We start from the raw sequence: 14,021 nt of genomic DNA, 5'->3' as shown, positions 1-14,021 counted from the left end.
GAAGAAAATAAAAACCTGTATCATTTTGTAGAAATGGCTCTTCTTTTTTTAGAATAAATGGCCACAACAAATTGTAACAGAGCTTACAGTTTTCAGTTTGGGAGTAAAGGAAGTCGCTTTCCAAATTGTTCATAGACTTTCAAAGAATTGTGTTTGTCATCTCTGTTATTGCAAGTACTTCCTCATATTTTTAGTTTTATTGAATTCTAAATTAAGAACACCATTAACACCATTTGAAATAGTTTTAACCGATTAAAGTTGAATTTAGCACTTGTGATTAGAATTTAAAAAGTGAAAGAAAATACAAATATGAAAAACTGTCACCACCACTGTTTTGCCATCTAATAAAGGGCTAGCTAACACAGTATGGCTCTGAGGAGAGCTCCTCTTATGAGAGAGACCAAAAGTTGTCAGATCTTGGAAATCAGTTTTTGGACTATCCACTTGGTATGTGTAACAATAGGGCCTTCATTCAGTAGCAGAAAAATTTCTTTGGTACATACTCACTTAGCTAATATTTTAGCCCTAGTTTTGGCTTTTACAATGGTAAAGAGGATGGTTTCAGACAGTTATTGATAGCTTATAGTACAATCTGTAGAAACAAATTCCAAAGAGTGGATAGGGCCGTTCAGGTCACCATGCATTTCTTTGACCTCTTTCTCTCTTAGAAATTACCCTTTGAATCCTCTGCCCTACTGTGGCCAGGAATCTACGGAATCTATAAATTTGAGTAGACGTTGCCCTGATCTGAAGACATGAATCCCCAAAATGGGTGACTGCTGCCTGTAGAAGTTTGTTTGCAAAGATGGTCATTACTAATTCCTCCATTCCCCGTGTGTGCTATTCTTTGCTTCAAGGTGTGGAGCCATTTCCCCTCTTCTTGAATTTAGGCTGGTCTTGTGACTTCCTTTGACCAATAGAATGAGAAAGAAGTATTGTTCTGCCAGTCCTGGGCATAGAATCTACGAGGCCTAGTGCAATCTACCTTTGATTTCACAGAACCCATCTGCTATGTAAAGAAGGCCAGGGCATCCTGTTGGAGAAAGATCATGTGAAGAGAACTGAGATGCCCCAGCCAATAGCCTAGCACCAAGGCCCCAAACCTATGAATGAGTCCATCTTGGATCCCTCTCCAGCCTTGGGTGAACTTCCCCAGTCAACCCCAAAGGAAAGAGAGATGAGCTGTCTTCATTCAACCCAAGCCAAATTCCTGACCTGAAGAATTGAGAACAATAGAATAGTATTACTTTAAGACACTAAGTTTTGGAATGGTTTGTTGTAAAGCAATAGACAACTGGAAAAAAAGTTCTAAAATAATATGCTTCTTGTTCTTCAGAACTTAATCTGATTTAGCAATTACATAGCACACTTTTTTTTGACCATCCATTCAAGATAAAAACTAGTAAGTGGATCATTTTTAAGATTAGACTGTTACTGGCCTCATGTATAAGGTATCTTTCTTGAGTTCTTGCTATTATTTCCAGGCCTTGGAAGTTTCCTGATTTAAAATATCATGTTTTTATTTTTTTCTATTTTATTATATTTGTTTTAAGATTTATTTTTCTATGAGAGGGAGGCAGAGAGAGCACACACATGCACATGAGCAGAAGAGGGGCAGAGGGATAGAATTTTTAAACAGACTCCCTGCTGAGCATGGTACCCAACATGGGGCTCCATCCCCCGACCCATGAGATCATGACTTTAGCTGAAACCAAGGGCTGGATGCTTCATGGACTGAGCCACCCCAGTACCCCAAAATATCATGTTTTTATATTATATTCTGATATTTACTAAAATGGAAATGTCTCAACTTTTATTAGTTGTCATTTCCTAAAATGAATAAGATGGTTAGATGGTTTCATCACTTTGAGATCCAGGTTTACTTGGGTAGAAGGGCCTTAGTTCATAATTCAATCAATCCTGGATCTTAGCAGCAACAGCTAGTGGGTATAGGAAGTAAATTAAGGCTAGGTTATAGAACATCCCAAGGAAACCCAGGCATCAGAATTCATAGACCTGACACTGTGGTGGCAACTGATTTTATGTGATTGACTTTTTTTTTGAAGATTTTTATTTATTTATTTGAGAGAGAGAATGAGAGAGAGCACATGAGAAGGGGGAGGGTCAGAGGGAGAAGCAGACTCCCTGCCGAGCAGGGAGTCCGATGCGGGACTTGATCCTGGGACTCCAGGATCATGACCTGAGCCGAAGGCAGTCGCCCAACCAACTGAGCCACCCAGGCGCCCCTATGTGATTGATTTTTTCAGACAAGTTATCCAGCCAGTTAATTGGAAATCAGCCTTCTGGTGACTCAAGACTTTCCAGTCAAACCTGGGTCCTGTTCCACCTTATGCCAAAGAGATGGGGAATTCTAAGGAGGAGGAAGGTTGCCAGAAGGTGGGTACTCCCCATGAACAGTAAGGCAGTTCTTCTAGACAATGAAACAAATTCAAAATGGAACCCTTCCACAGGATGGGGCTGCTTGTCCTGGTCAGGACTGGCAGGGTTGAGTACACAGGTGAAAGTACAGATGAACTACTGGTCAGTGAGATACCTAGTTCAGGAGATAGTGGGGAGAAGGGGAAAAGGACCAGGAAGGCAAGATGCCAGGTGGGCCAAAGACAAACATACAGAAATGTGAACATGTGCCCAGGACCAGTGTTGGTTAGTTTTGTGCATATTTTTGTTATTGTACTGTAGCATTTAATAATAATCATGGATTTTTATAAAGTTAGGAGAGACTAATTGCTAAGGAAAGATTTGGCAAAAGGGAAATGTTTTTCTTTTTAATCTTTTGTCAAGGTCTTGAGGTCTTTTAAGGAACAAATGATAGGAGAGGTAGAAGAAATATGAAATTGGGGTGAGGAGGGTGAGTGCAAACTTAAAATTGAAAAAATTTTTTCCATTTGGGAATAGTTTTAAGCTTTAGAATATTTCTGAAGACTAAGTGAAAATTGGTCTTCATGCATTTAGGTTTATATCCACTGGTACATTTAACATTCTTTCATTTATTCATTCATTCTTTCACTTCTGTCTTAAACCAATTAGCAGTAGCCATGGTCACAAATGGAAATATTTAATTTTTCTATTCAAATTATTTCTATTCATATACAGCATAAACAACAGAGTGACCTAATTTCTCCCTCTTTGCGATCTGCCACAAGTTACTTCTACATGAAACATTCTCTCTGTCACCACTTAGTGCTTCTTGTCTAAGCCTGTCTAGTTTATTGTTCTAACTAGAATTTCCAACATCCATCCAAACTCTGTGTCCTTCTTGTCCTTCTTCCCCCACTCTGCTTCTTCTTCCCTTCTTCTTTTTCTTCTTTTTCCTCTTTTATCCTTCTTCTCCTCCTCCACCTCCTCCTCTTCCTCTCTGTCACTAGCCCAGTAAGTACCCCATGCTAGAGAACAATGAAGCAGCACTTTTTAATTTTATTTTTTTACAAAAATTAGAAGCTTGTTTATATCCTCATATCCTTTGGATGACACTGAAGAGACTGTATTACCAACGTCTCAGTCTTCAATCTCTCCCTTAACCCTGCTATCCCACTGGCCTCTCTGTACCTTTACCTGACCATAGTCTCTTTTGACCTGCTTAAGATCAAGATTTGGTATCCTCATGGTTAAGGGATTATTAGGCAATGATGTCTCACATTCAGACTCTATAAACAGCTCACCTCCTATCCTTATTCTTTGCTTTTGCAGGGTGGTGGTGGTTGTGGTCATAATGCCATGTCCAAATGTCCACATTCTTCTTTTCTTATTTCTCAGAAGACAGTAATGAGTGAATTTTCTGGAAGCATTAAGGCCTGTTTTTAAAAATTATTTTAGGGAAGCCTGGGTGGCTCAGTCAGTTAAGCGTCTGCCTTCGACTCAGGTAATGATCCCAGGGTCCTGGGATCGAGTCCCATGGCTCCTTGCTCAGTGGGGAGCCTGCTTCTCCCTCTGCCTGCCGCTCCCCCTGCTTGTGCTCGCTCTCTGACAAATAAATAAAATCCAAAAACAAAACAAAACAAAAACTATTTTAATAATGAGTTGCAGTTAAAATGTATAGGAATAGCTGCTATCAATATCTTCCCTTGCACAAAAGCAAATCTTCCTTTACTAGCTTTTGCTCTTCTTTGATCATTCTGATTATTCTTCCTTTCCACAGATGATGAAAAATAGTCACCACCAATACTAGACTAGTCATTTGTTTTCTAAACAAACTTTTCAAAGATATTACCCCTCCCACATTCCTTATGCACAGAGATCATTCCCCTCTTTTAGTTTCTGGAGTTATGTGGCATCCAACAATAGAATTGTACCCTTTAGTTCTGTGCCCAGAAGCAGAATTCCAGGCAACAATTTCAATTCTGTTTAAGTTGTGGTCAAAGATATGGCCTTTGGTGGCTCTCAGAAGTGATTTGTTTTTAAATGACAGTTCTGTAGAAATACTAGGGAGATAATTCAGTTCTCCATTTCTTTAATATCATTTTTTTCCCCTAGCAGTTAAATATTTTTCCCTTGTGTTTTCCTCCTTATAAATCAACAAGGAAATAAAACATAACTGTTTTAATAGATTTCTTATGCAAGTTTTATATGGCGTATTTAATGTATTACATGTCTTTGCTTTAGGTCTTGAAATTAAATGCATTGAATATAAAGTGAATTGGGTGTAATTTTTTTAATTCAGTGTTTTATTTATTTATTTATTTTTAAAGATTTTATTTATTGAAAGAGCATGCATGCGCACAAGGGGGGAGGGGCAGAGGGAGAGGGACAAGCAGACTCCCTGCTGAGCAGGGAGCCTGACCTGGGGCTCCACTCAGGGCTCCATCCCAGGATCCTAAGATCATGACTTGAGCCAAAGTCAGATGCTTAACAAACTGAGCGAGGCACCCCTTAACTGGTGTTTATTTAAGTCTGGTCAACACTTACATAGTATCACCTAAGGAAGCATTTAAAAAAAGCAGATTTCTGGGCCTACTCTAGATCGACTGAATCAAAATTTCTGTCAGAGGGTGCCAATAATACATTTTCTAAGATTATTATATAATATATAATAAGTAAATGATATTATATAAAATACATAAGAAATACTATATATATTAACAATTGTCCTCAAATGATTCTTATGACAAGTTAAACTTTGGTAACATTAATGATATTAATGATATCAAGTTTATCATTCAGTCCTAAGGCTATTTATCATTGTTTCCTTTTTTAGCTATAATAGGAAAAACAAAGTAGACAGTTGAGACCGTTGATAATTTACTTTGTAATACATATTGAGAAAATGAAAGATGGTAACCTTGTTGTCATGTGGTGTTTAGTTTGAATTATCCACAGAAAGATCTCATTGTGGAGCATCATTTTTCTTATGTATAAAAATGAGTTAAAGGTCAGAGGTTAATAGACTATAGCATTTACATAAAACACAATGGCAAAACAGGAATTAGGATTCATAGACTGACAGTAATACTGGGACTGGCCCATGGTAGAACAATAATATATTCTGTTTGGCCCCTATTTCAGCAGAGTTAAAAGGTAAACCGTTAAGCTGTTCATTAGCATTTGTGAGCAACACCCCAACTAACCTCTAGAAATGCTATCAAAACACTAAGTGTGGTTGGGGAGGGGAATGACTGGCAGTGATAATTATACTTAGATTAACACTAAAAAAATAAACTCAACCTAATCTAAAATTCAGTAATAATAATAATAAGGTCCCCAAGATAATCTTCCAGGGTCCTCTGCCATAGAAACAAACAACAAAGGGGCGTTATTTAGGCCTTTCAGATATAAAGATGAGAGCCACTTTCATCTGATGGCCACTTCTATATGCATTAAAAAAATAAAGACATGTTAAAGTGAGTTTATAAAATTGTGGTATACACTTAACAAAGCTATGCTTTGACTATTCACTGTACAATAAAACGCGTTTTATTATTCACAGGATAAAGTGTATTTTATTTTATTTTATTTTATTTTAAAGATTTTATTTATTTATTTGAGAGAGAGAGTGAGAGAGAGAAAGAGCACAAGAGGGGGGAGCGGGAGAGGGAGAAGCAGACTCCCTGCCGAGCAGGGAGCCCGATGCGGGACTCGATCCTGGGACTCCAGGATCATGACCTGAGCCGAAGGCAGTCGCTTAACCAACTGAGCCACCCAGGCGCCCAGGATAAAGTGTATTTTAAAAATCATAGTGCACTGAGAGTGTAGTTATGGGACATAAAGTCAAATGGACAGTGTTTTCTTTCTTCAGTCATATCACTATATTTCTAACTATGTATAACTCCATTTGGAGATTATAGTCAGTCAACCTGTAAGTTTGAAAGTTTTCCTGAGCATGAAACTGTATTAGTTTCCTGTGTTTGTTGTAACAAATCACAAATAGAGTGGCTTAAAACAAACAAGTTTATTATCTAAGTGTTGTAGATGTGAGCAATCTCAAAATGGGGGGGGGCAGGGCTACGTTTTTCTGGAATTTCTAGTTGAAGAATTTGGTTCCTTGCTCTATGCAGCTTCTAGAAGCTCCTGGAATCCTTGACTCATAGCTTTGTATCACTGTGACCTACAATTCAATCCTGACACTTGTTTCTCTGATTCCGACCGCTCTCTTATAAGGACACTTGCGATTCTATTGGACACACCTGTATCATCCAGGCTACCCTCCCCAACTGAAGGGCTTTAATTTAATCACAGCTGCAATGTTCCTTTTATAAGGTCAGGTAAAATATTCACAGGTTTCAGGGATTAGAACATGGGCAACATTGGGAGACCATTATTTTATCTACCACAGAAGCTCAGACCAAAAACCACTCCAAGAACTTTCCCCTTTGTGTGCTCTGCATTGTGATACAGTTGGGGTTTATTTTTTCTAAACTTATCAATTGATACTGCAGAGTGGTTATTACCAATGGGTCACAGAGGATCTCACTTTCCAAGGTAGGCACTTTTAGCTACTTGTTGCAGAGAAGATAATTTTTTTTTAAATTTTTTTATTTATTTGCGAGAGAGAGAATGAGAGACAGAAAGCATGAGAGGGGAGTGGGTCAGAGGGAGAAGCAGACTCCCTGCTGAGCAGGGAGCCCGATGTGGGACTCGATCCCGGGACTCCAGGATCATGACCTGAGCCGAAGGCAGTCGCTTAACCAACTGAGCCACCCAGGCGCCCGAGAAGATTATTTCATAATGTGGCTGATACAACTTGTTATAAAACTACATGGAAACTATATTTTTTACCCAAAGTATGCATAATAAGGAACTAATTATTTATATCTATAGAAAAAGATACAGAAAAAATGTTGCTTCTCATACTGTGATAGACAAATGAAGTCTGTCCTTTACTTTCAATATGAGTCTGTTAAATATTGTTAACATACAGTATAAAAGATCTAAGATTCATAGTGAACAGAGCAAAATTAATATATTTGCTCTAAAACAAAACTAAATCAATAAAACATGATTCTTGCTAAAATTTGTCAAGATTTAATTATTTATAATACATAGCAATTAATATAAGACTTTTATTACTATGCTTTTTTTGCTGAAGATTAAGAAAATGAAAACTAGGGATGCCTGGGTGTCTCATTTGGTTAGGTGTCTGCCTTCGGCTCAGGTCATAATCCCAGGGTCCTGGGATAGAGCCCCACATCGGGCTCCCTGCTCAGCGGGAAGTTTGCTTCTCCCTCTCTCCCTCTGTGATTTCTCTCTCTCTGCCTCCCTCTCTCTTTTTTTTTTTTCTCTGTCTCTCTCTTAAATAAATCTTAAAAAAAGTGAAAAATAGCTTTAACTCCACTGTTAGATTAAAAAGGGAAACTAAGATTAATATTAATAGATTTGCATTTCTGCTTCTGTATAGATTCCTTTATTCATTTACCCATTCAGTCAGTCAACAGGTATTGTCTAGTACAGGCCAGACACAGGTGTGGTGGCGCTACCAAGTCAAGTGCATTATGATGCTTATTTTTCAGCTAAGAGTCAGCGATATGACAAACTGCAATTATAATGGAGCTTAACACTAATTATAATAAAAGTACTTTTTTGTTACTTTTGTATTGAAAGTACTTCTATATTGAAACTTGTGTACTGAAAATATAAGTGTATTGAATGTATTAAAAGCATGTTCAGTCACTGATAAATAAAAGAAACATTTTAGTTTGGTTATCTTTAATCTAAATTGGGAAAAATGGGTAAAAATACTGGGTTGGAATATTATAACCTGATAATATTTTCAGCGCTTAAAAGATTCCTCTTTTTTTAAATCAATCTCAAATTAACTTTATAGGTGAAGATTAAATTAGCAAATATTAATAAATATACTTTAATTATGATAAACCGACTCCATCGGTTCATTCAATACATACTTATTAAACTTCTTTCATATTTCAGGAGCTGGGCACAAAACCCAAAAGGAAAAGTAAGGATCCTACTCTCATGGAGTTTACATTCCAGGGACCTAATACAATGGGCTCTGACATTCCTAATACAATGGGCTCTTGACTACATTTTTGACTTGACTACATTTTTCTGGTAAACACGACCAGCAAGGACAGCACTAAATAAGGGCATATATGCTCCAGGCCTGGAATTCTTCAACTCGGGCTGTACTTCTGTGCAAGGGCCTAAAGGCAGATCTGCCATTTGTGCAATTTTACACAAGTTATTTATTATTTACACAAGTTATTTATTATTATTACAACCTTTCTTGTTTCTCTGTAAAAACCGAACCAAACCAAAACAAACAAAACCCCAATAACAGTTGGGATCTCCTGGAGATTAAATGAGCTAATGTGTGTCGCTTGTTCAGCAATTATTAGTACTATTGCTTTGACTCTCTGGGCCCAAAATGAGCCCGCTCATTAGAATGCGCTGGGGATCTTTAAAAACATTCTAAAACTCCGGCCACACAGCAGACTAATTAAATCCCAATCACTGGAGGGTGGGACACAGGTGTCAGCACTTTCTGACCTCCCCAGGTAGTTCCCATTTGCAGACAAATTTGAGATCCGCGGCAGTTTTGTTTATATATCTGGTTCATAGTAACATTTGCCCATCCATCTGTCTTTTCTGAGGTGGAACCAGAAGGTGGAAACTTTAAGCCTCACGAGCTTAAAGGTAGAAATCGAGGTGCACGTTTCTCTGTCCCATCCTGTGACTTGAATCCAAATGTCTTTAAGGGGAGAGGGACTGGAGGGCGTCCCGACCGCTACAGCCTCCGCACAGCTGTTAAGTTTAATGGGACCCGTAGATATGCACGGAGGGCTGACGCTTCCACCTGAGGCGACTGCGGGGCCCGCCAGCGCAGCCAGGAGGCGCGGAACTCAGGCCTGCCGGGGGCGCTGGGCTCGGTGTAGGTGTAGAGGCCGAGGACGCGACGAGAAGCAGCTCGGCGGCTGGAGCGTCCCCTGGGGACACGCCGCGGCCTGGCCCTCGCTGCTCCAGTGGGCGCCGTCCGCCCTCACCCGCCCTTCCTCCTTTCCCCCCTACCCCAGCCGAGGCCCCGAGCAGCCGCGGGGCGCTTGGGCCCAGGGCGAGCCAGGCCGGCCGCGCCGCCCACCGCCATGGAGCCCAGGCCCGCCGCACCGGGGCCTTGTCCCGGCGACTCGCGCGGCGCGGAGCAAGCGGCCGCGGCCTCTTCGCTGAACCCGGCCGGGGCCGACAGCCGGCCCCGGCGCCGCGCTCCCGCCGTGGCTGCTGTGTTGCCGGCGGGGGGGAGTGGGGAGAGGATGGGCGTCCCCACCCCGAAGCAGTTCTGTCCCATCCTGGAGAGGCCGCTCATCAGCTACACCCTGCAGGCCTTGGAGAGGTAATGCGGCGCCAGGCGCGCCCCGGGTCCCCGGCCCGGCCTCCCGCTCCCTCCCGGCCCGCCTAGGGCAGCTCGCGACACCTGCCCCTGGTGGTGCTTTCGCGCTGGCGCCTTCTCTCGGCGGACTGCGGGGCCGACCCGACCCGCTCAGTCCCCGCCGCCGACTCGGGCTCTGTCCTCGCTTGCAGTTTAGAGATGGGCGGCTCTGCTCCTCTGCAGACCGGCATGCAAGCGGGGGTTGCCCCACAGAGCCCTTTCTGTGCCCAGGCCGTCGGGCGGTGGCCGGGGGGCGGGGGGGGGGGGAGCTCGGCTCGTGGAGTTGGACTAAGGAAGGAAAGCATGGGTTGGGACTAAGAGACATTTAGTCTTAACAGTGGCCCCAGTGTGGCCTAACGACAAGCAAGCCTTTTCAGGAGTCTCTTCTGTCTCTGCCTTTTTCTCAGTCTCTTATTTGCACTCTCCGTGCATGCGTGAATTGGAGTTTTACTTGTGCATCTGACTATACGAACCTTGGTTCGCTTTATCCATTCATTTATAAACACTAGTGAAGTAAGTATCTCTTATGACCCTGTGTTGATTAAGAGGTGCTGAAAGTGTACCGAGGGGCAGAATTTAATTCAAGCTTTTCAACGTGGATATGGATTTAAGGGGGCGAGATTCTGAAGCTAAGTCCAATTTGTGCTTTAGCCTGTTATAAAATGCACTGACTTGTAGGGGATATGGAGAGGGAATGGGGGTGGGAGGACTAGGGGAGCCTTAGTGAGGTGAAAAGGGGGTGTGCTATTTATCTTGCTTTAGAGGGCCAGTAATATGAGCGTGGGGTGAGGCTGGAGGGGTAGAAATAGGGCAAGTTGCAAAGGTCCTTAGACGTGTTGCGAAGGTGTTGAAACGTCTTGAAGCCAGGGTGGTCTTGTGATAGGATGTTAAACCTTGACATGAGCCCTTTGTATCTCGAGAGATGACCTCTTTTAGCATAGCCTTTGCAGGTGGCTTTGATGAAGACTAAGCTAATGAGTTGCTACTAATCAAAGGACAGTAGCCTATTATCCAGAAAAGATCTTCTCCCTGCCCCACGATGCTGCACACACGACAGAAGCCAAAGGGCCCAAGTTGCTTTGTGTATGGTTATCTTCCTAAATGTTGGCATTTGGAAAACGGAAGCATGAAGAGCCCTAATCACCCTTGATTCAAGTAATCAGGCTGGTGGTTCCATATGAAACTCAAACACTGAAACAGTTCCAGGTGCTTCCCCTATTCTGTAGTCTACCTTTTATCTGGGTATGCATCATTTAACTACAGTATTGGATGCTAGACCTTATGACAACATAGCTCATTATGTAGGTAGTATTACAGGAACAATGGATTTTGGCCAGCAGAATCTAACTGCTTAATTATCAGATGTAGCAGAATACAGTGTTTTTTACATTTAATTTTCCTTCCTGTGAAGGAAATTCGGATTATTAGCATGTTTCATCTTCTGAGGGAGCCTGAGATAGGTGGTTACTGGAAAAATCTTTTAAAGTAAAAGAATGTTCTGGGAAGACCTTGTTTATGGAAAAGGGGGAATATGTGTTTTCTTTTGATAACAGCAGTGATAAAATTCTAATAGTAACTACTTAAATCTCCATTTTGAAATACTCTGGGGCTCATTTTTGTCACTGTTAAAATGCCTGAATAACGTAAAGGTTGCTTATATTTGGGGTGTGTTTCAGGAAATCCTTGGAAACCTTGCATTACAGGGGTTTAGGTATGGGTGCTTCTGAGCCATTTCCTAAAGGAAGGGCATTCTCTTGACTGCTAATAGGCTTCCTAGAGCATGGTGCTCAAAAGCCTAGGTTATTTCTTCCCCCTCCCCCCGAATTATTCAGGTTCAAATAAGGAAAGGAAATGGAAGCATAAAGTGTGTTGTAAAATTCTTACCTTTTGTTCTTTGGTGAAATTATGCATGCTTACCATTTACTAAGGGGAAGCACAGCTCTCAGTATCCCAAATCAGAAAAGCTGTAATTGGGTGTCACCACAGTCTGTCATCTGGTTTATTTTAGGACAGTGTTCGCTCTCCTTGACCTCTGGGAGCTGTGAATATGGATAGTGTAGAATTTGATTTCAAAGCTCCTTTGTCCCTCATAAGTTAGGATTTTCCTTTCTCAAACTTTTGCCATCTCACAGAGAAGTTGCTGTGAGTAATCTTTACTTCTTAATCTTGACTAAGAAGGATAATCAAGAAAAAATGACCCTTACGGTGTGATCTGTCTTCTGGAATTTTGAGCCAATTTAAAACTACAGTGTACAAGAGCTTTCACCTCTGAAGTTTGGTCCACATTTTTTTAAGATTTTATTTATTTGACAGAGAGACAGTGAGAGAGGGAACACAAACAGGGGGAGTGGGAGAGGGAGAAGCAGCCTCCTCACTGAGCAGGGAGCCCGATGCGGGGCTTGATCCCAGGACCCTGAGATCATGACCTGAACCTAAGGCAGACGCTTAACGACTGAGCCACCCAGGCGCCCCATTGGTCCACAATTCTTAAATTGGGGTTAGGGAAATGTAAAGAAATGTAGCTAGTTTTGGTTTGAGTTAAACACATGTTTAAATGGCATTATTTCCAGTCTTGCATTTACCCACCCAAAGAGACTAGAAATAGTATAGCCACATAAGGGAAAACGAATGTAAGAGGTGCTGGAGTAGATAAAAGATGATGACAAAATGTTGGAAGAACAGCATGGTAATCAATCAGACTTAACGGTCCTAGGGAAGTGGGAACAGCTGCGAAGAAGCATTTTGGTTGAAGTCCCAGGCCCTTGGAAAGGTTCAGGAATTAGAGCTACAGGATACTTCGGAAGGTGGGGTAGACAGCTGAAAAACAAAAAAAAACCAAACCAAAAAAAAAAAAAAACCCAAAAAAACAAAAAACCAAAACCCAACTGGTTGAAACCTTCAAAAGAAACCTTTAAACTCCTAGATTGCTGTCAGAATGCTGGAGGCTTATTCTCTGACTCAGCGCAGCCAATGGCTGAGTAAGGAGTTCCATGGCCATGGAGGAATTAAGAGCAAGACTGCTGTGTGAAATGATGAGATCCTTAGCCTCTAAGGTAAACTCAAGGGAGTGTCTTCTCAAACAACATGGTATATATTAAAGCACCTGTTCTTCAATCACTGAAAAGAACTTTTTTTTTGCCCTCATTATACTAGCAAGGAACTGAGGTCAAGGGTCCTAGTCCCTTATGTAACTATTGATTTATAACCAGAGTTTCTAAAAGAATTACTGCTTTAAGAAAACTATGTTAATCTGTTTTATTGATTGTTTTGTGTTTGTCTTAAGGAAACTGATTTTTGTGGTTGAGTTGGGTTGCTTTCTTGCCACTTGGAAAATCAGTGGAAGTCCTGTTTTAGTAACTTTGACTCCATGGTATGAGTGTGAGTATGAGTGCGTGTGTGTGTGTGTGTGTGTGTGTGTGTGTGCGCGTGTGCGTTGTTTAGGTAAATAGCAGTAATGTGGTTACTGGATCATAGTGTAGTTCTATTTTTACTTTTTTGAGGAACCTTCATTCTGTTTTCCACAGTGTCTGCTCCAGTTTGCATTCCCACCAACAGTGCCTGAGACTTCCTTTTTCTCTACATCCTTATCAATACTTGATGTTTCTGGTGTTACTAATTTTAGCCTTTCTGACAGGTGTGAGGTGGTATCTTGTGGCTTTGATTTGCATTTCCCAGATGATGAGTAATGGTGAGCATCTTTTCATGTGTCTCTTGGACATCTGTTATGTCTTCCTTGGAGAACTGTGTGTTCATGTCTTTGCATTTTTTAATTGGATTGTTTTCGGGGTGTTGAATTTTGTTTTTTTATATATTTTGGACATTATCAGATATGTCCTTTGCAAATATCTTCTTCCATTCTGTAGGTTGACCTTTAGGAGGGGGAGGGGCAGAAGGAGAGGGAGGGAGGGAGAGAATATTAAGCAGGCTCTACATCCAGCCCAGAGTCCAACTCGGGGCTCCATGCCAGGACCCTAAGATTATGACCTGAGCTCAAATCAAGAGGTGGACTGTTAACTGACTGAGACACCCAGGTGCCCCTTAACTTTTAGTTTTGTTGATTGTTTGCTTCACTGTGCAGAAACTTTTTATTTTGATGTAGTCCCTCAACTCAGGAGACGTTAAGTACAAAAATGTTGCTATGGCCAGTGTCGGATTACTGCCTATATTCTGTCAAGGATTTACATGGTTT

The 14,021-nt window shown here is 41.3% G+C and overlaps 1 protein-coding gene across 1 annotated transcript in view; it reads left to right on the top strand.

Moving 5' to 3' along the window:
- The first annotated feature begins 9,551 nt into the window (after window positions 1–9,551).
- Window positions 9,552–14,021, top strand: part of CRPPA (CDP-L-ribitol pyrophosphorylase A) — a 310,974-nt gene continuing 306,504 nt past the window's right edge. The window contains exon 1 of the mRNA XM_021689627.2: window positions 9,552–9,796. Within this exon, the coding sequence (XP_021545302.1) occupies window positions 9,552–9,796 (245 nt within the window). The remainder of the gene's footprint in view (window positions 9,797–14,021) is intronic.

This window comes from Neomonachus schauinslandi, chromosome 12, assembly GCF_002201575.2.
Source record: "Neomonachus schauinslandi chromosome 12, ASM220157v2, whole genome shotgun sequence".
NCBI lineage: Eukaryota > Metazoa > Chordata > Mammalia > Carnivora > Phocidae > Neomonachus > Neomonachus schauinslandi.
The sequence above is the reverse complement of the archived record's forward strand: the minus strand, read 5'-3'. Positions and strand labels throughout refer to the sequence as shown.